This window comes from Typopeltis vanoorti, chromosome 4, assembly GCF_054136105.1.
Source record: "Typopeltis vanoorti isolate ZY-2024b chromosome 4, IOZ_Tvanoo_1.0, whole genome shotgun sequence".
Classification (NCBI taxonomy): Eukaryota; Metazoa; Arthropoda; class Arachnida; order Uropygi; family Thelyphonidae; genus Typopeltis; species Typopeltis vanoorti.
The window spans coordinates 132,976,857-133,001,612 of record NC_143552.1 but is presented as its reverse complement, the minus strand read 5'-3'; the positions used below and the strand labels follow the sequence as shown (position 1 = coordinate 133,001,612).

The window sequence follows — 24,756 nt, the reverse complement described above, 5'->3', positions numbered from 1 at the left end:
GCTCTAAAATTTTAGTATTTTTTTTTAGATTTATTTGTATCGACAATCAAAAAATTAACAAATTATTCATTTATTATCATTGCTGAGCCCACATACTGAGCAAAGTGTTTTCTTTTTTTAATAAATACAGAAAGGTCGAATGCTGGCATTAAACTAAATGCCAACATTCGACATTTCAGTCACTAGATGGCAGCATCTATCGCATAAATTTGTTCATCTTTTAAACCGACTGAAAGGCGAAGGCAGTCCGACGACAGAGCCACAATTAACGATTAATGTGCGTAACGATTCTTTCTTGTGCGAAAAATAATTATTTTGACTCTTGAAGGTATATTTGTAAAATAATCTAAAAAAAAAAAACTATTTCCAAATAGTATTTTTAAGCAAATAATTAAGGACAAATGACTTAAAATAGACCTCAAAACCTCAAACACTGAGCATCGAAGTATTAGATTAGTTGTTTCTGTTACATAAAATAAATAAATTTTCTACTGCAAGTTTTGAGAGCAATCAGGTGGTTTCTATTACATGAAAATAAATCCTCTAACACTTTTCATTCCCGAAAGAAGGAAAGAAATCATTTACCCCAACCGAACTTTTTTCTCTTCTCTTTTCTTTTCTTCTTTTCTTTTTTTTTTAAGATCAGTGTCAGCTTCACCCTTAAGTCATCACTGATAGTGAGCTTAAGCTATCAAGAAGTCAAGGGTTTTCAGGGAAGATGGTATTAAGGTGGGCAAGTGCTGCCATCTCGTGATCTTAAACTTAGGTATATATTATGTCTGAAACAATGGTCGATATTTTTTGATCTGAGGAGTCAAAAATCTCAGTTTTCAAAAGGGAAACCCTACTTGCCTCTGCCAAAGATCGACTAACATTAGAACCACAGGAGAAAAGTCTAGAAAATAGTTCCTCTAAAATGGCCGTATATATAATATAATAGTCTTTATTTGGGGTCTAAAGCTGTGGAAGCAAACATAAACTACAGAGGCACTCCAACTTTATATATTAAACTGCTGGTTTAATTATTTTATCTCAAACTATAAAAAAATAAAAAGAATAAAATGTTTTCTTACTTGATCTTTTTGCATAATGTTTCATGATCTTATAGTCTGTGTTAAAATAAGAACAAAATAAAATATACATTTAACTATGCTTATTTTCGAGAAATTTTCTTTAAATTTTACAAAATGGACAGAGTCATTTGCAAGGTGCCAACCATTTGTTGTAGAATCCATGGATCTTTTAATTCAATCATACTCGAGAGAAATGATTGGCAAAGCCAAATAAGTTTAAGAGCTGCAAAAAAAGACAATAGACCTTGAAAGGATTTTCAATTTGATCACCACGTTGCTATAAAAAAAATATAAATAAATAAATTTGAAAAATATTTTAATTCAGTTTTCTAAAAGGACAATTTTTAAATTAAATTATTTCATAGGTATTGTTTCTGGGAAAATTCCCATGTTACTCCTCTAAAAAATAAACTATTATTTTAATGGCTAATATAGCCTGCTTTCGTTTAGGAGTGCCCTTTTTTTACAATGCCATTGGCTCTTTACCCAAAAATCTAGGGGATTACTGAAGTGTTGTAAAACTAATATATGAAGAATAAAAATAGGAGAAGTTTTGGACATCCCTTTTTTGGATGTTGTTTTCTGTCTCCTTAACAGCGATGTGCCTTCGTATGCTGTTAAGCTGTTAAAAGGAAGGGGTGTGTTTTGATGGGGAAAGGAATGGGGTAAAATAATGTGGGAGAATTATTTGAAAAAACCCGGTTTTTTTTAATATATGTATAATATTATTATTATTATTAAGGGTGGGTAGAGAGCGTTTGGGAGAGGGGGGTGAGAGAAGTATCTGAAGATAGAAATCTTTTTTTGGGGGGGGGGGAGGGATTTAAGGGGAAAAGTCAGGAGTGGGAGTGACGGGTGTGAGTCATTTCGACAACCGTCGTCTTCGGAACTATTGGGTGGAAGTGGATGGTATGTCATGTCCGTTAGGTGTTTCTGTCTTTGGTGTACTTGTGTTGTCCCCTATTGGTTGGAGTCGTGATCTAATTTTTATGTCGTGGAGCTTCGAACTCTCGGAGACTATGTAAGTAGTAGGGATGACGGTTCTGACAAGATCAAGATCAAGATAAGATAAGGAATCGTGACATGATTGGTTGATGACGTCATTGTGTGCATGGCTTCATGGGTGTGGAATGTTTGGAATTTTCGTGTGGGCAACTGTGTCACTGGCTTCAGCTCTTGTGTTTTGGTTCCAGTATGGGATTATGGGTGATGGTAGAGATAAGGATTCGTGTTGTGATTGGTGGTGCAATTCTGACAAGATGAAGATCAAGATAAGATAAGGAATCGTGACGTGTTGTGTGTTGTTTTCAGATGTAGAAAAGTGACGTCATTTGTTATTTGTAAATAAATGTCGTCATTTGTTATTTGTAAATAAGTGACGTTGTTGTTTTGAATGGAAAGGATGATATTAGTGGATAAGAAATCGTGTCGTGATTGTTGCTCACTTCTGACAAGATCAAGATCAAGATAAGATAAGGAATCGTGTCGTGGGTGTGTGTTGTTTTCAGATGTAGATAAGTGACGTCATTTGTTAGTTGTAAATAAGTGACGTTATTGTTTTGAATGGAAAGGGAAATATTAGTGGATAAGTAATCGTGTTGTCATTGGTGGACACTTCTGACCAGATCAAGATCAAGATAAGATAAGGAATCGTGACGCGAATGTTTGTTGTTATTGAATTTGGAATGATAATTTAATTTAACTATATTCTATGTCACACAAACATACAGTTTTTTTTTTCTTCTATAGATGGTTGTACTAATTTTCCAATACATTTTGGGTATTTCTTTCCTGTTAAAGTGTGGGAATTCTCAGAGAAAGTCGTGATGGCGCTCGTGTTTCGAGTTTTTCTGAATAATTAATTATATACTTAAAAAACCTGTCCTTAAACACACATACACACACACACACACATATACATATTAGATATAAAAAATCGCTAATGTATCCATGTTGATACTCTAATATATATACCTTTTGATTATTCTTATGGGAAAAAAAAAATACTATTCAGTATTAGAATTACGCTTACCAAACAACATGCGATCAGTTATGTTTAAGTTAAAAAAGTACTTACAGTTTTCCAGATGACTCTTCTAAATACGAATATTCCAAAATAGTTCAATTTTATATCCACAACACAACACAAACACAAAAACCACAAAGAATGAAATTTCTGTAAATACTGTAACCTGAACTAGTTACTTTGTCCTTTTGGATTACAGACCGTAGATGCTGTGGTTTCGTCATTTGCAATATCCTCCAGCGAGCAGATTTCTTCAAAGGGGATAACATGAGTCACATCCGTATTGTTCAAAAGGTAGCATTTTCTCAAGTTTGGATATTTCTCAAATAATTACATATGACTAAGGACTTAGTATCAAGATGTTTGAATAACACATATCCTAAAATTATTCATTCTTCGTTACCGTCGGAATTCATTGGTGTTGTAAATTAATGCTTACATTTAATTTTAATTTAGAGTAGTATCCGATTGGTTGTCTGTATTAATTCTTTCCCACTTGGGAAAGTCTATGCGCTGTTTTGTTTAGGGTAAGTGTTATTTCCGGTTTCGAATTCCGATTGCTGTTAGAGTATGGAATTCAGAGAAGTGAAATTTTTATTATTTTTTTTTTCAATTGATTCGTTATTTTCTGTATTTTACTTTTACAGGTCATATTCTAACAGAATAACTGAGCAGAATTAATAAATATATAAAGTATATGAGACTTAGTTGAATATTTAATTTAGATTACTATCCGATTGGTTCGTTCTCTGTTTAATTCCTTCCCACAGTTGCTCATGCTATGTTTCCTAAGCTTGGTGGGAAACTCTATGCGCCTTTTTGTTTAGGGTAAGTGTAATTTCCTGTTTCGAATTCCGAGTGCTGTTAAGGTATGGAATTCTGACAAGTGAAATTATTATTTTTTTTTTTTCAAATTGAATGGCTATTTTCTGTATTTTACTTTTAAAAATCAGTTTAATTACATATTCTAACAGAATAACAGAGCAAAATTAACGAATAAATAAAATGTGAATTTATTTTCCAACACTGTAGATTTCTCACTATGTCGTATCTTAAAGATATATCTCTTATCCGGTCGCCAACTTGTTGTACCTAGGTGAAAACTAGTGTGTGTGTGTAGTAACGTGTTGGTTTAAAATATCTAATGGCTCTGTAAAATAACCAAATTCTAGCAGTATTGTAATTTCAGGTGAAATCTTCTGCACTAAAATTCTGGTTATTAAAATAATACTCGATTTTTTTTTTTTTTGCTTCCAAGAGTTGACAGTTTCTTGATATATTTGAGGGCTTGCATGAACAAATAAGACTTTTAACTCACTGAGTCAAAATAAATAAATAAATAAAATAAAATAACAAAAATCTAGTTTGTGGTATTAAATTTTACAAGGAGAAAAAAAAAATGTTGTGGTCTTACTTAAATTTGTATTTTGACTGTTGTCCTCTCAGTCCGACTGTTTTTTTTTTCTCAGTAGGGATATTTATATATTTTAACACAATTATTATATTAGATATTCTTTCCAACACAAATAAATAATTATGTATTCTTATTTCAAATAAATATTAGCTCAGAAAGAAAGAAAGAAAATTGTAAAGAAAAAAAAAAAAAAGTTTACCTTCAAATAACTATTTTGGAATCACAGCAAACAAGAAATTCATCACCTTTTCAAAGTTTTAAATTCCTACCCATATTGTTTTCATCATTTGGTATCATTTAAATGAAGAACGGTTCTGGCTATAAGGTTTGTTAATGTTATTTATTTTTCTCTTCCATTGGCTGTAATTTTTTTTTTGATACATTCATGCTGATTCCTTATTATCTACACACTACGATACCTTTTTATTTTCTACAACAAACGTTTTTCGAGTTTAAGTAACGTGATTGGGTAAAATATCAGCTGTTTGTCTCTGTAAAATAATCAAATTCTAACAGTCGTATTGTTAGAATTTGGTACGACTGTTTTTCTAGTCTGGTGAAGGTATCTACTTCAGATGTAGTAACAAATTGTCACTTATCACTTCATTTTTACTTTATTCACAAAACTACAAATCCGTTATTTGGTATGGTCTCTGTTTTTAATTTCCCCATTACTAGAATGTACGGGTGGTAAAGTTTTGAAATAAGTTTCGACTCGCAAGAAAAATAAAATGTTTACATTCAAATAACTATTTATGATCACAGCAAGCAAGAAATTCATCAGCTTTTCAAAGTTTGGAAATTCATACCCATTTTGTTTTCATCATTTGGTATCATTTAAATGAAGAACGGGTATGGGTATTAAGTTTGTTAATGATTTTGATTTTTCTCTTCCAAAGGCGATTATTATTTGATATATACATGTTGATTCATTTGTTATCTGCATGCTACAATATCATTTTTATTTTCTACAATAAACTTTTTTAGAGTTTAAGTAACGTGATAGACTAAAATATCAGTTGTCTCTCTGTAAATAACCAAATTCTAACAGACGTATTGTTTGAATTTGGTACGATTGTTTTTCTAGTCTGGTGACGGTATCTACAGATGTAGTAACAAAATTGTCACTTTTCAGTTCATTTGTACTTTATTCACCAAACTACAAATATGTGTTGTCAAGTTTTGAAAAAAAAGTTTCGACTGGCAGTGATATGTTTTTAAACTTTTATCATGTACAAATATCTTAAAAGAAAAGAAAAATGTACCTTCTTTTCTTTTTTACATCAAGCTTTTTTAAGAGTTTGGTAACGTGATGAGTTAAAATATCTGCACTCTGTAAAATAACCAAATTTTTATCTTACTTTGTGTTGGGAAAGGTAAAATTTGTATTTGTGTTATCTGGAGAGTATAAACCTTTTTTCTATACTAAACTTTAAGAGTTTAAGTTATGTTTTGGGTAAAATTATCTGCTTTCTTTCTGTAAAATCACCAAATTCTAACAGGTAGGATGTTCGAGTATGCGAACGAAATGTTTACAGATAACTCAAAAAAAAAAAAAAATGTCAATAGGTAGCATTAGACAAATTTCTAAATACTTAATTACAGGATATCAGGTTTCCCATGGTCCTTGCATTAATTTCACATTAGTGATTTTTTACAATAATTAAACAGAATTGCATTAAGGTATAAAGTTATGGATTTTATTATCAAATTCTAAACTGAATAACTGAGTAAAAATTTCACTGTGGAAAACACAACAGCAACACACATCTTTGTTCATTTAAGTTTTACAAATGCTTATTTTATTTTGCTGAAATATTACTTACAACGAAAAAAAAAATCGAAACTTGTAATTACCTACAAATATTTCACAATATTTAGTTTACACTATTTTCCTGAAGAAAGAAAATTTCAAAGACTTTTGTGGTTCACTCATTATTTTACTTTACTGGACCTAAACACCACAACACAACACAATACGATAGCTGCACAGGATGAACGAATTGCAGTAACTGAAAAGACACTCGACTCGATTGTTTTTCTTTATAGTACTGTTTACCTGACCCTTTAACCTGACCGTTCCTTCCAAATGAAACTTTCGCGCAGGTGACTCACAGACATGTTTTCGCATGCTGGTGGATTGATGTTGATGTGCGTTTATCTTACTTTGTGACATTATGGTACAAACTTTATCTCTGTGGCTCGAATTCATTCTCTCACTCTCTGTAAAAATAACCAAATTCTAACAGTTCGGATTTTCGATTATGTGAACGATTTGTTTTCAGATAACTCAAATAATGTCAATAGGTAGCATTAGACAATTTCTAAAATAATCAATACATGGATTTTCGTTTTCAACACCTTTTTTTTTTCCTGTCCTGGCATTAATTTCACAGTTGTGGTTTTTTTAAAATAATTAAACAGAATTGCATTAAGATATAAAGTTGTGGATTTAAATATCAAGATCTAATCAGAATAACTGAGTAAAAATTCACTGTGGAAAAACACAACAACAAAAACACACATCTTTGTTCATTTAAGTTTACAAATGCACATTTTATTTTGCTGAAATACTATTTACAAGTATATTCACTGAGAAAAATTCGAAACATGTAATTACCTAAAAATATTTCACAATATTTAGTTTAGACTCTTAACATTTTCCAAAGAGTTCAATGAATAAAATTTTTGTTACTCACTGTTTCTTGGTTACATTACATCAAAACAGCTGGTCATGCAAAAGAATTTTTAAATCAGATACCATGGTAACCACACTTCCATACGTTTGATATTGTGTCAGTCTGGAAATGACACCATGCCTTGCTAAACATTCTGTGTATTCTTTTGTCAGCAAATATACACAAACAGTTTTTGTAAAATGTTCGTAAATGTCCCAAAATAAAGAATCTTTATCGAATTGGATAAAATCTTGAAAGTCTAATTTTACCATTGATGAATTTAAATGTTGAGCGATAATTTTTCCCATTAAACGGACAGTTGGTAATTCAGTTTCCAAAAATAGTAAATGATTACCAATGTCGTACATTTTTGTTGAAAATCTCTCAGCTTCTTCACAACTAATAGAAAAAACCTTACTTCCATCAGCTCCTGTATCATCAAGTATTAGTTCCCCATCTTGGAATTTCAGAATATAACAATCACCGAGGTCCATTTCGTAGTCAACTCTTCTTTGCAAGTAGCCAAGGATATCAGACCACTTCCTGCGTAATTTTTCCCAAGTGGTCTGGGATAAATACATCACAATGTACGTGTCTTCTAAAATAATAATCGGTTTCCATCCTTTTAGAGCTAGGTGAAGAGTTTTGTCTCGTGCTATTTTCCTGAAGAAAGAAAATTTCAATGACTTTTGTGGCTCACCCATTATTTTACTTTACTTTACTTTCCTGGATACCAATCACCACAACACAATACGATAACTTCACAGGATGAACGAATTGTCATAACTGCAAAGACACTTGACTCGTTTATTTTTCCTTATAGTACTGTTTACCTGACCTTAACCCTGACCGTTCCTTCCAAAATGAAACTTTTGTGCAGATGATTCACGGATATGTTTCTACATGTTGTTGGATAAACCATGACGACAATGACGGATGTGTGTCACCCTGGGAAAATTCCAAGATATCTTATCTCAAAAACATCACCCACAATTCCATAGCCAAACAAAATATGACAACAATGTCGTTATGTGTTTGGATATTTCTGGGGAACATATGTCTCTCATACTGTGATATCACAGAGGGTGACAGATGTCTTCCCTGCAATGCTCCCCCAACCTAACCCCATCATCCTAGTCTCTCACCATCCCCTCTCCTCCAGAAGATGTCTGCTCAGCCTAGTGGAGATGAGCGAGCTCATCATTTGCGGATATCTTTTAGTGATGTCACCTCCAATTGATACTGATAACTTTTTTGGGAAAAAAAATTAAAAAACTTGTTTTTTATGATAACTTTTTAGGAAAAAAACGCATTTTTTATGAAAAGACATCTTCTGGAGGAGAGGGGATGGTGAGAGACTAGGGTGATGGGGTTAGGTGGGGGGAGCATTGCAGGGAAGACATCTGTCACCCTCTGTGATATCACAGTATGAGAGACATATGTTCCCCAGAAATATCCAAACACATAACGACATTGTTGTCATATTTTGTTTGGCTATGGAATTGTGGGTGATGTTTTTGAGATAAGATATCTTGGAATTTTCCCAGGGTGACACACATCCGTCATTGTCGTCATGGTTTATCCAACAACATGTAGAAACATATCCGTGAATCATCTGCACAAAAGTTTCATTTTGGAAGGAACGGTCAGGGTTAAGGTCAGGTAAACAGTACTATAAGGAAAAATAAACGAGTCAAGTGTCTTTGCAGTTATGACAATTCGTTCATCCTGTGAAGTTATCGTATTGTGTTGTGGTGATTGGTATCCAGGAAAGTAAAGTAAAGTAAAATAATGGGTGAGCCACAAAAGTCATTGAAATTTTCTTTCTTCAGGAAAATAGCACGAGACAAAACTCTTCACCTAGCTCTAAAAGGATGGAAACCGATTATTATTTTAGAAGACACGTACATTGTGATGTATTTATCCCAGACCACTTGGGAAAAATTACGCAGGAAGTGGTCTGATATCCTTGGCTACTTGCAAAGAAGAGTTGACTACGAAATGGACCTCGGTGATTGTTATATTCTGAAATTCCAAGATGGGGAACTAATACTTGATGATACAGGAGCTGATGGAAGTAAGGTTTTTTCTATTAGTTGTGAAGAAGCTGAGAGATTTTCAACAAAAATGTACGACATTGGTAATCATTTACTATTTTTGGAAACTGAATTACCAACTGTCCGTTTAATGGGAAAAATTATCGCTCAACATTTAAATTCATCAATGGTAAAATTAGACTTTCAAGATTTTATCCAATTCGATAAAGATTCTTTATTTTGGGACATTTACGAACATTTTACAAAAACTGTTTGTGTATATTTGCTGACAAAAGAATACACAGAATGTTTAGCAAGGCATGGTGTCATTTCCAGACTGACACAATATCAAACGTATGGAAGTGTGGTTACCATGGTATCTGATTTAAAAATTCTTTTGCATGACCAGCTGTTTTGATGTAATGTAACCAAGAAACAGTGAGTAACAAAAATTTTATTCATTGAACTCTTTGGAAAATGTTAAGAGTCTAAACTAAATATTGTGAAATATTTTTAGGTAATTACATGTTTCGAATTTTTCTCAGTGAATATACTTGTAAATAGTATTTCAGCAAAATAAAATGTGCATTTGTAAACTTAAATGAACAAAGATGTGTGTTTTTGTTGTTGTGTTTTTCCACAGTGAATTTTTACTCAGTTATTCTGATTAGATCTTGATATTTAAATCCACAACTTTATATCTTAATGCAATTCTGTTTAATTATTTTAAAAAAACCACAACTGTGAAATTAATGCCAGGACAGGAAAAAAAAAAGGTGTTGAAAACGAAAATCCATGTATTGATTATTTTAGAAATTGTCTAATGCTACCTATTGACATTATTTGAGTTATCTGAAAACAAATCGTTCACATAATCGAAAATCCGAACTGTTAGAATTTGGTTATTTTTACAGAGAGTGAGAGAATGAATTCGAGCCACAGAGATAAAGTTTGTACCATAATGTCACAAAGTAAGATAAACGCACATCAACATCAATCCACCAGCATGCGAAAACATGTCTGTGAGTCACCTGCGCGAAAGTTTCATTTGGAAGGAACGGTCAGGTTAAAGGGTCAGGTAAACAGTACTATAAAGAAAAACAATCGAGTCGAGTGTCTTTTCAGTTACTGCAATTCGTTCATCCTGTGCAGCTATCGTATTGTGTTGTGTTGTGGTGTTTAGGTCCAGTAAAGTAAAATAATGAGTGAACCACAAAAGTCTTTGAAATTTTCTTTCTTCAGGAAAATAGTGTAAACTAAATATTGTGAAATATTTGTAGGTAATTACAAGTTTCGATTTTTTTTTTCGTTGTAAGTAATATTTCAGCAAATGAACAAAGATGTGTGTTGCTGTTGTGTTTTCCACAGTGAAATTTTTACTCAGTTATTCAGTTTAGAATTTGATAATAAAATCCATAACTTTATACCTTAATGCAATTCTGTTTAATTATTGTAAAAAATCACTAATGTGAAATTAATGCAAAGACCATGGGAAACCTGATATCCTGTAATTAAGTATTTAGAAATTTGTCTAATGCTACCTATTGACATTTTTTTTTTTTTTTGAGTTATCTGTAAACATTTCGTTCGCAAACTCGAACATCCTACCTATTAGAATTTGGTGATTTTACAGAAAGAAAGCAGATAATTTTACCCAAAACATAACTAAACTCTTAAAGTTTAGTATAGAAAAAAGGTTTATACTCTCCAGATAACACAAATACAAATTTTACCTTTCCCAACACAAAGTAAGATAAAAATTTGGTTATTTTACAGAGTGCAGATATTTTAACTCATCACGTTACCAAACTCTTAAAAAAGCTTGATGTAAAAAAGAAAAGAAGGTACATTTTTCTTTTCTTTTAAGATATTTGTACATGATAAAAGTTTAAAAACATATCACTGCCAGTCGAAACTTTTTTTTCAAAACTTGACAACACATATTTGTAGTTTGGTGAATAAAGTACAAATGAACTGAAAAGTGACAATTTTGTTACTACATCTGTAGATACCGTCACCAGACTAGAAAAACAATCGTACCAAATTCAAACAATACGTCTGTTAGAATTTGGTTATTTACAGAGAGACAACTGATATTTTAGTCTATCACGTTACTTAAACTCTAAAAAAGTTTATTGTAGAAAATAAAAATGATATCGTAGCATGCAGATAACAAATGAATCAACATGTATATATCAAATAATAATCGCCTTTGGAAGAGAAAAATCAAAATCATTAACAAACTTAATACCCATACCCGTTCTTCATTTAAATGATACCAAATGATGAAAACAAAATGGGTATGAATTTCCAAACTTTGAAAAGCTGATGAATTTCTTGCTTGCTGTGATCATAAATAGTTATTTGAATGTAAACATTTTATTTTTCTTGCGAGTCGAAACTTATTTCAAAACTTTACCACCCGTACATTCTAGTAATGGGGAAATTAAAAACAGAGACCATACCAAATAACGGATTTGTAGTTTTGTGAATAAAGTAAAAATGAAGTGATAAGTGACAATTTGTTACTACATCTGAAGTAGATACCTTCACCAGGCTAGAAAAACAGTCGTACCAAATTCTAACAATACGACTGTTAGAATTTGATTATTTTACAGAGACAAACAGCTGATATTTTACCCAATCACGTTACTTAAACTCGAAAAACGTTTGTTGTAGAAAATAAAAAGGTATCGTAGTGTGTAGATAATAAGGAATCAGCATGAATGTATCAAAAAAAAAAAATTACAGCCAATGGAAGAGAAAAATAAATAACATTAACAAACCTTATAGCCAGAACCGTTCTTCATTTAAATGATACCAAATGATGAAAACAATATGGGTAGGAATTTAAAACTTTGAAAAGGTGATGAATTTCTTGTTTGCTGTGATTCCAAAATAGTTATTTGAAGGTAAACTTTTTTTTTTTTCTTTACAATTTTCTTTCTTTCTTTCTGAGCTAATATTTATTTGAAATAAGAATACATAATTATCTATTTGTGTTGGAAAGAATATCTAATATAATAATTGTGTTAAAATATATAAATATCCCTACTGTGAAAAAAAAAACAGTCGGACTGAGAGGACAACAGTCAAAATACAAATTTAAGTAAGACCACAACATTTTTTTTTCTCCTTGTAAAATTTAATACCACAAACTAGATTTTTGTTATTTTATTTTATTTATTTATTTATTTTGACTTAGTGAGTTAAAAGTCTTATTTGTTCATGCAAGCCCTCAAATATATCAAGAAACTGTCAACTCTTGGAAGCAAAAAAAAAAAAAAATCGAGCATTATTTTAATAACCAGAATTTTAGTGCAGAAGGTTTCACCTGAAATTACAATACTGCTAGAATTTGGTTATTTTACAGAGCCATTAGATATTTTAAACCAACACGTTACTACACACACACACACACACTAGTTTTCACCTAGGTACAACAAGTTGGCGACCGGATAAGAGATATATCTTTAAGATACGACATAGTAAGAAATCTACAGTGTTGGAAAATAAATTCACATTTTATTTATTCGTTAATTTTGCTCTGTTATTCTGTTAGAATATGTAATTAAACTGATTTTTAAAAGTAAAATACAGAAAATAGCCATTCAATTTGAAAAAAAAAAAATAATAATTTCACTTGTCAGAATTCCATACCTTAACAGCACTCGGAATTCGAAACAGGAAATTACACTTACCCTAAACAAAAAGGCGCATAGAGTTTCCCACCAAGCTTAGGAAACATAGCATGAGCAACTGTGGGAAGGAATTAAACAGAGAACGAACCAATCGGATAGTAATCTAAATTAAATATTCAACTAAGTCTCATATACTTTATATATTTATTAATTCTGCTCAGTTATTCTGTTAGAATATGACCTGTAAAAGTAAAATACAGAAAATAACGAATCAATTGAAAAAAAAAATAATAAAAATTTCACTTCTCTGAATTCCATACTCTAACAGCAATCGGAATTCGAAACCGGAAATAACACTTACCCTAAACAAAACAGCGCATAGACTTTCCCAAGTGGGAAAGAATTAATACAGACAACCAATCGGATACTACTCTAAATTAAAATTAAATGTAAGCATTAATTTACAACACCAATGAATTCCGACGGTAACGAAGAATGAATAATTTTAGGATATGTGTTATTCAAACATCTTGATACTAAGTCCTTAGTCATATGTAATTATTTGAGAAATATCCAAACTTGAGAAAATGCTACCTTTTGAACAATACGGATGTGACTCATGTTATCCCCTTTGAAGAAAACCGCTCGCTGGAGGATATTGCAAATGACGAAACCACAGCATCTACGGTCTGTAATCCAAAAGGACAAAGTAACTAGTTCAGGTTACAGTATTTACAGAAATTTCATTCTTTGTGGTTTTTGTGTTTGTGTTGTGTTGTGGATATAAAATTGAACTATTTTGGAATATTCGTATTTAGAAGAGTCATCTGGAAAACTGTAAGTACTTTTTTAACTTAAACATAACTGATCGCATGTTGTTTGGTAAGCGTAATTCTAATACTGAATAGTATTTTTTTTTCCCATAAGAATAATCATAGGGTATATATTAGAGTATCAACATGGATACATTAGCGATTTTTTATATCTAATATGTATATGTGTGTGTGTGTATGTGTGTTTAAGGACAGGTTTTTTAAGTATATAATTAATTATTCAGAAAAACTTGAAACACGAGCGCCATCACGACTTTCTCTGAGAATTCCCACACTTTAACAGGAAAGAAATACCCAAAATGTATTGGAAAATTAGTACAACCATCTATAGAAGAAAAAAAAAAACTGTATGTTTGTGTGACATAGAATATAGTTAAATTAAATTATCATTCCAAATTCAATAACAACAAACATTTGCGTCACGATTCCTTATCTTATCTTGATCTTGATCTGGTCAGAAGTGTCCACCAATGACAACACGATTACTTATCCACTAATATTTCCCTTTCCATTCAAAACAATAACGTCACTTATTTACAACTAACAAATGACGTCACTTATCTACATCTGAAAACAACACACACCCACGACACGATTCCTTATCTTATCTTGATCTTGATCTTGTCAGAAGTGAGCAACAATCACGACACGATTTCTTATCCACTAATATCATCCTTTCCATTCAAAACAACAACGTCACTTATTTACAAATAACAAATGACGACATTTATTTACAAATAACAAATGACGTCACTTTTCTACATCTGAAAACAACACACAACACGTCACGATTCCTTATCTTATCTTGATCTTCATCTTGTCAGAATTGCACCACCAATCACAACACGAATCCTTATCTCTACCATCACCCATAATCCCATACGCGAACCAAAACACAAGAGCTGAAGCCAGTGACACAGTTGCCCACACGGAAATTCCAAACATTCCACACCCATGAAGCCATGCACACAATGACGTCATCAACCAATCACGTCACGATTCTTTATCTTATCTTGATCTTGTCAGAACCGTCACCCCTACTTATGTAGGGTCGGTGGGCCTTTAATGAGTTTTTGTCACATTTTATGGCTATCGTTTCCGATATTCTAAGCATTGTTTCGTTATCTTGTCTGTCTCTTATTGTGGCCTTGTCGATTTGCGGGGTATGTTTTGGTTCAAAGGCGTGGACTGCTATTTCAGTTTTTCCTGTATTTTGTATCCTGTTTTTCTTTTGGTTGTTTTAAATCATTTAAATTATTTTATTTATTTGTGTGTAACGTAGATGGAGGTGGAAAAATTTTTCCACCTCCATCTCACAGATCATAATACACTAACCTCAATCAATGCCTTAGCCCTCTCTTCCCGAATTCCCAAAATAAACAAAACAACTCGATTCCATTTCCACTATTCATTGAGTACTTTGCAAAATCCCGTTTCCCAGTTAAGTAACCACTGACCAGGCCATAACAAAACACTGACTAGGACAAGATAAATGATGGGAAAAGAATATCGTTAACAACGAATCCAATGTTTTTTAATTGATATATGATAGGTTTAATATTTCGTGTGTTGGTCGTTCAACTATACAACACATTATTTCAGATTATAATACTAACTCTGTTCAAAACGTTCTGGGAAAATTATTACTATAAAGAAATTGCGCACGCTAGCGCATTATTTTTAAGCAGATATATGTATATGGACATGTCGTAACATGAAGAAACAAGTCTGAGATCATTACATTACCTTAATTACCCGCAGTGCTTTGAAAAATGAACACGGTTTTTTTTTTTTTTTTTTTTGCGTGCTCCGATGACAGGAATTAATGAACACCACGTGGAACAAGTTTTGCGTTAAACTTAGCAAAAAAAAAAGCCATAAAACCTTTATCAACTGCTTAAAATAGATTTTGAGGAAAATGTCTTAAGCCACTCAGAGACGTTCCAGTGGTTTAAGGCATTGTCATTGTTGACGATCAAACTTCGATTGACTCTGCACCCGTGATTTGATGGCTCGTGTTGAACAAAAGATCATCAACAACCAGCGAATCAACTCTGTTTGAGAGTGAGTTGATCTGTGAAACAAAAATCTCAGTTCGATTCTGCCCGAAGATTTAGAAACTAGGAAGATTTTGGAAATGAGTTAGTTTCTGTCTCGAAAGAACATAGCCGTACCTCACCCATTCAATTCACCATATTGCAGTGCTTTGAAACTGTGATGCCTTTTTTCCACTTAAGCTAAAATCTCTACTTAAAGGACGAAGGGTTCAAGACTTGAATGAAACTAAAAAGAATCTGACAGAGCACTCATATTCTTTTAGAACAGTTCCAGAGATGCTTCCAAATGTGGAGAAAATGCTTCGAATACTTCACTGACCTAGAAAGAGAATATTTCGAAGGAGTTATGTTCCTATAGCTCATAATCTTTTCCATATATTTAAAATAAATGATGTCCCGGAACTTTCTTTTTGAACAGACCTCGTATGCATAGTATTAGGATTAGGGACCAGGAGATGGCGGCTGTTGTCTGCTGTCCTCTCTCCCTCCAGACTTATATTAGTTAGAGGGTTTACAAGATTTGATAGATTATGATGTTTATTGTTGTTATGTTCACCTAATGAATGAACAAGACCGAGGGCCAATCCATCATCAATTATTGATAATGGATTGGCCCTCAGCTCTCACTATCTGTGAGAGTGTAAGACTGTCACAGATAGTGACAGTCTCACAATGACTACACTCACAATTCTCTGTTATCATCAGGTTTGTCTGTTTTAGAAGATGAAATAAGAGCATTTGGGCAGGTAAATAAAAAGAGAACAAAGCAAAATAGTAATGCCTAAATGACCTTCATTTAAAAAGCCCTTGAAACGTTCCTCGTGTATTCGATGGAATTTGAACGTAAGTCCTTCCCGGTAAGGTACAAACTTCACGACGCCCTCTCAAATGAGCTGCGGAGATTCAGTATCAAGTATGCGAAACATTTCTTGGAACTGGAACCTCTCCTTTGGCCTTGATTTTCCTCGAAATTTTTAGAAATGACCTTTGACGCTCCTCCTTTAGAATTAATGTAACAGAAAAGAGAGAGAGAGGGGGGGGGTGCTCAATCACTTAGTTTATAATCTTCAGGTTTATTATTATTACAAAACATATGTTGATGTTTGTGTATCTTTTTGATTATTCCTGAACTCAAAACATTTCTCATAAATAAATATTAAAAGCTTGTTTTTCAAATGCTTTTTGTTGATTTTAATGATTAATCCTCAGAACCACCGAACTAAGCAGTTCCTTCCCATCCCACTTCAGAAACAACCTGTGTAGATTGTTTATCGCAAACTTAAGATAATTTATACTGCTTTAAATACTTCAGTGAGTTATGAAATAATTTTTAAATAAAATGAATAAATTAATGATTTTTTGGAGCTCAAAACAAGTCAATAATTCTACAGATATGCTGACGAAATTTCAGAATTACACTCTCGAATAAAGATAATTTTGTAAGCGGAGTATAGAGAACCCAACATGGACATCTTACGTAGCAACATTGTTTATCTTGTTATTTATTAAAAAAAAAAAAAAAAATCCCGAAATATAATAGAGGAAACTATTTTATCCACAATCTTTGTAAATCGAAATTCACTAGGACTGGATCCTTCATTAGTATCATCATTATCGATAGATGAGTATTTTTCTAAGGACGATTTGTAGATGGGTGACAGGAATACAGAGCATGACTACCGCCATCTCGTGTTGTGAACCTTAACAATGTGTGTACTATTGTTATTATATTATTGTGTATTATTAAAAAAAAAAAATCGTGTGATTTTTCAGTCGATTTTTCTAAGTTGAGGCGCAGCTAAAATCCCGAATTTCTGGGAGTAAGAAATTAATAAACAAATAAACTAACGGTCGACAACTAGAATCGAACCCACACAGAGATTAAAGACACGTAGTCAAGTTACGATTCCGGAAATTTTAAATGAGGTAAGAGCAAATTTTGCTGGTAGTTAGGTGTCCTAAAATGCAAAAATTATTCTGATCTGCATTGGTTTGTGTCAAAATAACCCTTTACAATGTCATTTATTTTATTCACTTAAATCAGAGCATGAGCAGAAGCATGGCAAGGTAAAATATTGTGTGTTTCGTTCTTGAAACCGCGATCCGAATATGTAAGCCTATCTGATAAAAAAAATATCCAAGCACTCTTTTGTCGTAGTGGATATGGCAATATACCCACATCAAACTATGTTTCATACAAGTGTAAAAGGACCCATACGGTTTTTCACAAACATTAATAGTAAAATGGACCGTAATGGAGAGATCAGTTACATTCGATGTGCCACTGACTTATCATACGATGACTCCTTTGCAACAACTCACTTCGGGGAATTTCTGTCCTGCTGAAGTTTCCTCTGATCAACTGCAAGGCATGTTAATGTGAAGTGGAAACGTCTAGGAACAACAACAGCACAATTACGCCCTGCTAGGCTACATAAAATGACAGAGCGGGACAGTCGAGTGCTGATGCTGGTGGACAAAAATATCGCCTATCCTCGGTTGACGCACTCGTAACCGAGTTCCGAATTGTCTCTACAAGCAAATCCAGCACCACAACTGTTTGTCGGGAGCTGAAGAACATGGCCACTCAGCTGCACACAAGCTCGCCGCCGGTGGACTGGAGCAGTAGAAACACATTTTCTGGAGTGATGAATGACACTTTACCATCTAGCAGTCTGATGGACGAGTCTCATTTTGGCGGATGGCAGGTGAATGCGACCTGCCCGAATGTGTTGCACCAACTGTGACGTTTGGTGAAGAATGTATCATGATGTGGGGGTGTTTTTCATGGTTCAAGCTGGGTCTCCTAGTTCAAATGAGAGGGAATTTTAACACTGAGGTCTAATATAACATTCTGGACAATTCTATGGTTCCGAATTTATATCAGTGTTCTGTGAAGATACTTTTCTGAATCAACAAGATAATGCCCCGTCCACAAAGCGGCGTGTGTGCAGGAATGAAATGGGGTGTGGAAGAACTTGACTGGTCTGAAGAGGGCTCTGATTTTAACCCAATATAACAACTGTAGGATGAATTGGAATTCCGGCTGCGAGTCAGGCCGAATCGCTTGCCATTCTGAAATTGTAATTGTTGCAATAGTGTACCAAAATCAAGTAGAGAGCCTTCCCAGAACATTGAGGCATTTATAACAGCAAAGGATGGACCAACTTCTTATTTAGAGTAAGAGTCCAGATGAGCTTGAATGGGATATTTTTGATTATAGCGTAGGATGGACTCCAACTTAAATCCTTCTATTATAGTCGTAATGAGAATGTTACCACTAAGATACAGTTTGTCTACCATTTCCATCTTCAAGTCATCTCTAACACACCGGGCAGAAGATGCAAGTAGAACCCACTGTTGCCTAGAAACGGTGAAATATAATCATTTGTATTAAGTAAACAAATAAAACTTCTTTGTTATACAGAAAAATTAGCTTGGACACATACGTGACTATTTCTTTTAACTTTACTTCTGTTTTATTTCTAAGATTTGAGCGGTGATGAAGGGTGGAACGTTCACAAAGCGAATGAAATGTGTTAACTTTGGTAACTGTTTAGAAACATAAAGAGAATTTCTGAAAGAAACAGGGAAAACGATGCTTCAGATCAGGACTGATGAGATTTCTACCGGCTTCCCTCCTCCTCTTCTCGTCGGGTCTGAAGCAGACCCGACGAGAAGAGGAGGAGTTAGATCTGTTTTCCGGAAAACGGATCTAACTCTTCGGGAAAACGGGTTTAACGAAAGAGTTTTTAACTGCTCAGTTTTTTGTCAGTAAATTGCATGTGTTCTAGGGTCGATTTGCTTGTAATATAATCATATATAATCAGGAATATTATACATATATTCCTGAAGATTTATTTGTCTTTTTCTCTGTAGAGACTCTAATTAATCTCTTATTTCATTTGATATACGTACGCTAGATTTAGCTGAATACAAACACGGATACTTACTCGTTTTCATGCATTCTGGTATTCGTTTATCAGACCACACGCCATTCTTGCACCTCAGTTCTTTGGGACCTGCTAAATAATATCCTTTGTCGCAAGAAAACTTCAATTTATTACGACTGTATTTGATAATTCTTCCATTTTCGAACTCCAGAAATGGAAGTGTGCAAGTTTGCCCTATATAACGGGGTGAAAAATAATAATAAATAAAAATATAACGTACAAAAAAAAAAAAAAAGGTAAATATATTGAAACTCATTTTAGATATAATGATTTAATATATTCCAACCTCAACCAATATTTCAATATTTTGATCTCAATTTTATCGTATATATATATATATATATATAAACATTCTTGATCAGTTGTCGCTGATTTATTTATATTTATAATGCCATCTACACATTTTTCTGAATGGGATTCGATGCAATTACATAGATCCAAGATCTACAATTCGTTTTCTACGTTCATGTTTTCACAAACATCACTGTAATTGTAATATTCACATGCTCGACTCTTTTACATCGGCATCCGGAGAGTTCATCAAAAAGGCAATTAATCGAAAAACAATTCATCGAAAAGGCAATTAATCGGATGAACAATTCATCGAACGGCAATTCGTCGAAAATGCAATTCATAGAAAAACCAATTCGCCGAAAATTTTAACTTTTCGAAAATGTTATGATAAAAGTGATCCATTTAGAACAAATACTGAATCCTGCAGAGTGAGAAAGCAATGCTAGTTTAATAGGGGATAATTATAGAACAATATGGTTTCTTATTGTCTTTCTTGTCCGATAACTGTTTCATGGGACTGATTTGCCTGTTTCCGGAAAAAAAAGCCCAGTCTACGCAGGCTCCATTATTATTATTGTTACTAGCAGTAATATGCGACTTCAATACAGCAATTATTATGGGATGAATTTTATTCCTCCTACAATAATTCAAATATAATTATTATGGGATGAATAAAAGTTTCAAATAGCGAATCTGAATCAGATTCGCTATTTGAAACTTTTACAAGAAAATGTCGAACCGTTCCAGTTTTCAGTTCGGCTATATTCGGGGCAACAAAGAAATCACGTGTCCACATTATGTATTACAATAACTCTCTGACTTCGCGGAATTAATAGAAATTGTCGTTACTAGAAGCTGTCTGCACAGTTCAGTTGTTGTTCTAAATGGATCACTTTTATCATAAGATTTTCAAAAAAAGTTTCGAAATGATATTAGCAATTCCACTATGGCTGGATCAGTTTAGTGAAATTTAGTTAAATTTCAGAGACCGGCTAACTCACACCTTCACTTGAAAATGCCTGCTTCATTGGCCGATTAGTGTATACCCGCTCTCTAATCCCTAGTTCGTGGGTTCGAATCACAGCGTAGGCATGAATGTCTGTAAAAACCTGCTATGGACGAGCTTTTATAGCATTTGAGTTTATATGGATTTATTTAATTTTATTATTATTATGTGATTAGTCCTAGAAATTGCCAATAGAAGACCTGGAAAAATCCAGATAAAAGGCTTCGTTGATACTCAAATAGAAACCAAGAAATTCCAAAATTTTCAATCTCAGATTCCAAATGCAACGTTAGACTAATCTGTTTTTTTTTTTTGCTAAAAATTTAATAATCGAATTTGAATAATCGAATAAAAGAATTTGCTTTGCTAAATCAGCTTGGAAGTCGGCTCCATTAAAGCACAGGTACGCAGATATTTCGACAAATTGTGGCAAGGCGCCTGCGACAAAAAGGCTTATACGCCCGATCCTCACCCATTCTATTTACATAACCATATCACCACCCTGCTCACCCATTCTTAAATGCAAACGTGGTCAATTTCTTTTCTAATGTTTTTATTTTTAATGTGATCCTGCCATGATGCTATCTGCTCGGACCTGTAAGTTTTCTCAGAACTCTCACATCGGTGGTCTGCATTCCTTTATCCTTTCTTTGCGTCATGGAGGATTCTCTTTGGTTTAGTGGAAGAGCATCTTTCGACTATTTTTAAAGTAAACTTCTTCAAATCCAGTATACAGATGAAGTCCGACAACAGCATTGAGCAGATGTTGCAGACAAAGCTGTTTCATCATTTCCTCTGTCTCTTTATTGGTCTTCTGTCTTCCCCCATAGATCTTTCCATGAAAACCTAAAGGAGAAAAACGAAATCCCGATTATTCAACCTGATCCCTCGGATGGAGATTACCCATACGAGGGATCAGGAGCAAATATCTGCCGCACTCGTGTCCCCATCTCACATCCTCAGGATCCATTTGTTCTGCCACATATTTTCGCCACCTGCGTGGCTTTTCCTTACGCTCATCCATCACTACACCCTTGATGAGCTTTCATGTGTGACAGATGCGCCAGCTTTCAGATATGCAACACCCTGTGTAGGAATGATGATGTGCTTCCTCCAAATCCTCCTTGCATTCATTACTCTATTCTATCATTCAATATCTATAGTAGAGAGTCGCTCAGTTAGAATCCAACGCATTCATCGTTCATCACTCTTCCTAAAATACGTGACACCAACACTCGAGAAAATGAAATCCTAATCCTAATTTGTTACATCAGAACCCTCTTTATTCGATTGAATTCTTCTTTAATCCATTAATTGACATCTCGTAGATGCATTCAAAATATCATTAGAAGGTGTGCCCTGGGTAAACAATTTTGCAGCTGGTAGTACAGGAACAGTTTGCTTTCCATAACTGCATTGTGACGTCAGAAGACGTCAGACAGAATGAATCCATAATCATTATTCATACAACAATTGATTAATAACATCAATAATTTTGCATTAAAGAATACAACAGCATACTTTTGTTTAACAGCTGTATTGTAAAATCAGGCCTACTAAAACGATATTGATCCTAACTGTGAACCAGATTTTAATCTCGTATCCATATCCTGGTGATAGAATACAGCTATTAAACAAAACTTACTGTTGCATTACTTAATGCAAACCTGTTGAATCAATTTTAACAAGATTGATTACAAAGAAATGCGTATTAGAAGGAAGGTCACTATCAAGGAATTAATTTACATATAAATAAAACAATCACTAAGGAGGAAACAACTCCCGGAACTTAAATATTCCATATATAATTAAAAAAAAAAAAAACGTCTATAGATAAGAAAAACCTTCGGACCTATAGGGATTCTCTGCAGTCTAGAGAGCTGTAAATGGCGCTTTGATGAGAATGTACCGAGATGGAAAGGAATACTTTACAATTAAGATATTTACTGTAAATATATAAATATTCAAAATCAATATTTATATATTTTTATGTAATTCCTATCCACGAAAGGTTTGTAAACCTGTAGCACATCAGAACGTGAGAACTCTGGAGTTTTTTAAAACTAATGTTATTTCATGTTTTGTATTTTTATTTATTTTTACGTGAATCCCTGCTCTATAGACCGAACAAGGAACTGTTTACATGCCACTTCAGGCCTCCAATAAATTGGGTAGTGGTCTCACATCTAGCAATGATATTCGTCTTCCATCTAAAGACAATAACAAACATTCATACGAAAGCGGAATTCGAACACACAATCTGTTAGTTGAAAAGCGGATAAAAGCCTAACAATCGGCTAACCAGGTCTGTAGAATATCGATAGTACTGATATATTAAAACAGATATTAAATAAAAATATATTATTGTTATAAATTAGGTACTCTACGGATTCTACTCTGCTCTATGCCGTATACACGACGAATTCTCGCTCTCAATCGCTTCAAAACTTCGAAATAAAACTCACCATGGACCGTTTGGCCAGGCGGAACGAATTCTTTGTGGATAACCCTTGGAATCATAGAAACAAAACAGCATTTTCTTTACTTCTGACTTCTCCAAGCGACTTTTTTTCGGATTTCCCTCTTTTGGTGGTCTCCACTCAACACTCTGGCGCTTTGTTTCGGGCTCTTACTCAAAATACCACGTTTCGTCACTAATAACGATCGTTTCAAGGAAGTTTGAGTCTTTACGAGCGGTTTTAATGAGGTCCTTGCAGTGTTCAGTTCGATACATTTTTTGGTCGTCGGTCAACTTGTGGGGAACAAATCGCGAATTCAATTTACGAAGGCCCAAACTGTTGTGCATAGTTGATTTTGAAATTCCCAATCCATCATCAATCAATCTCACCGACGATTTCGGGTTTTCTTTGATGAAATCACGCACTTTTTTAGATGTTAACTTCGCTCAGTCCAGTTTTTGGACGGCCCGGCTTTTCGTCGTCCTCAAGAGTCTCACGACCACTTTGAAATCGCTTAAACCACTCGAAAACTTGAGTACAGGATAACCATTCATCACCGTGTGCTTTTTTTAAGCATTTGATGCGTTGCGGTAAAACGTTTAACAAGTTTAACACAAAAGTCAATCGCAGCTCTCTGTTTGAAACTCATTTTCCGACCGTTCGTCAAAACACACTGTCACTCTTAGCACTATAACTCGGCTTCTAATGAAACAAATGTCATAAACAGTTGACACAACACTAAAAGAAGGAGTTTCGACAACAAAAAGATACAACAGGTAGCAAAACTAGTTTCTTCTATTTTAGAAAAGTTCGGTTTCTTTTTGGACAGAGGGTGAATTCAAGAGAAGGTATGACAGCTGATGTGAGTGATGTGTGGTCTTTCTCGACAACTCTTGGACTCCCTGCAGGTTTCTTGTAATAATAAAAATAATAATTATTATTATAAATCCATTCACGTCACCTGCCAAGAGGAAAAATTTACTCCATGCTTCTTCGATCACATGCTTCTTAACTTTTAGGAATGATCTCTAAATATTGACTAACTACAATGAACAAAAAATCGTCTACATTTTTTATGTCACTCACTCTCACCAAAATTTGTAAAATTTTTGTTTCATTAGTGCCCGAAACTGTTTTAAATCAAATTGGGTAAACAAATATGTTTGTGTGGTGCAGAGTTGTCAGCAATTTTATATAATTGAGAGAAATAAATGCATGATGAAATCTGCAGCTGTTCCACATGCCAATCAAAAAGTTCATTGGAAGTCGAAATTCAAAGAAGACAA

The 24,756-nt window shown here is 33.6% G+C and overlaps 1 protein-coding gene across 1 annotated transcript in view; it reads right to left on the bottom strand.

The window, feature by feature from the left end:
* LOC150107686 (complement C2-like) overlaps positions 1 to 24,756 on the bottom strand; it is a 65,269-nt gene that overhangs the window by 28,312 nt on the left and 12,201 nt on the right. Inside the window, exon 2 of the mRNA XM_090391465.1 lies at positions 19,712 to 19,885. Coding sequence (XP_090247591.1) covers positions 19,712 to 19,885 — 174 coding nt within the window. The remainder of the gene's footprint in view (positions 1 to 19,711; positions 19,886 to 24,756) is intronic.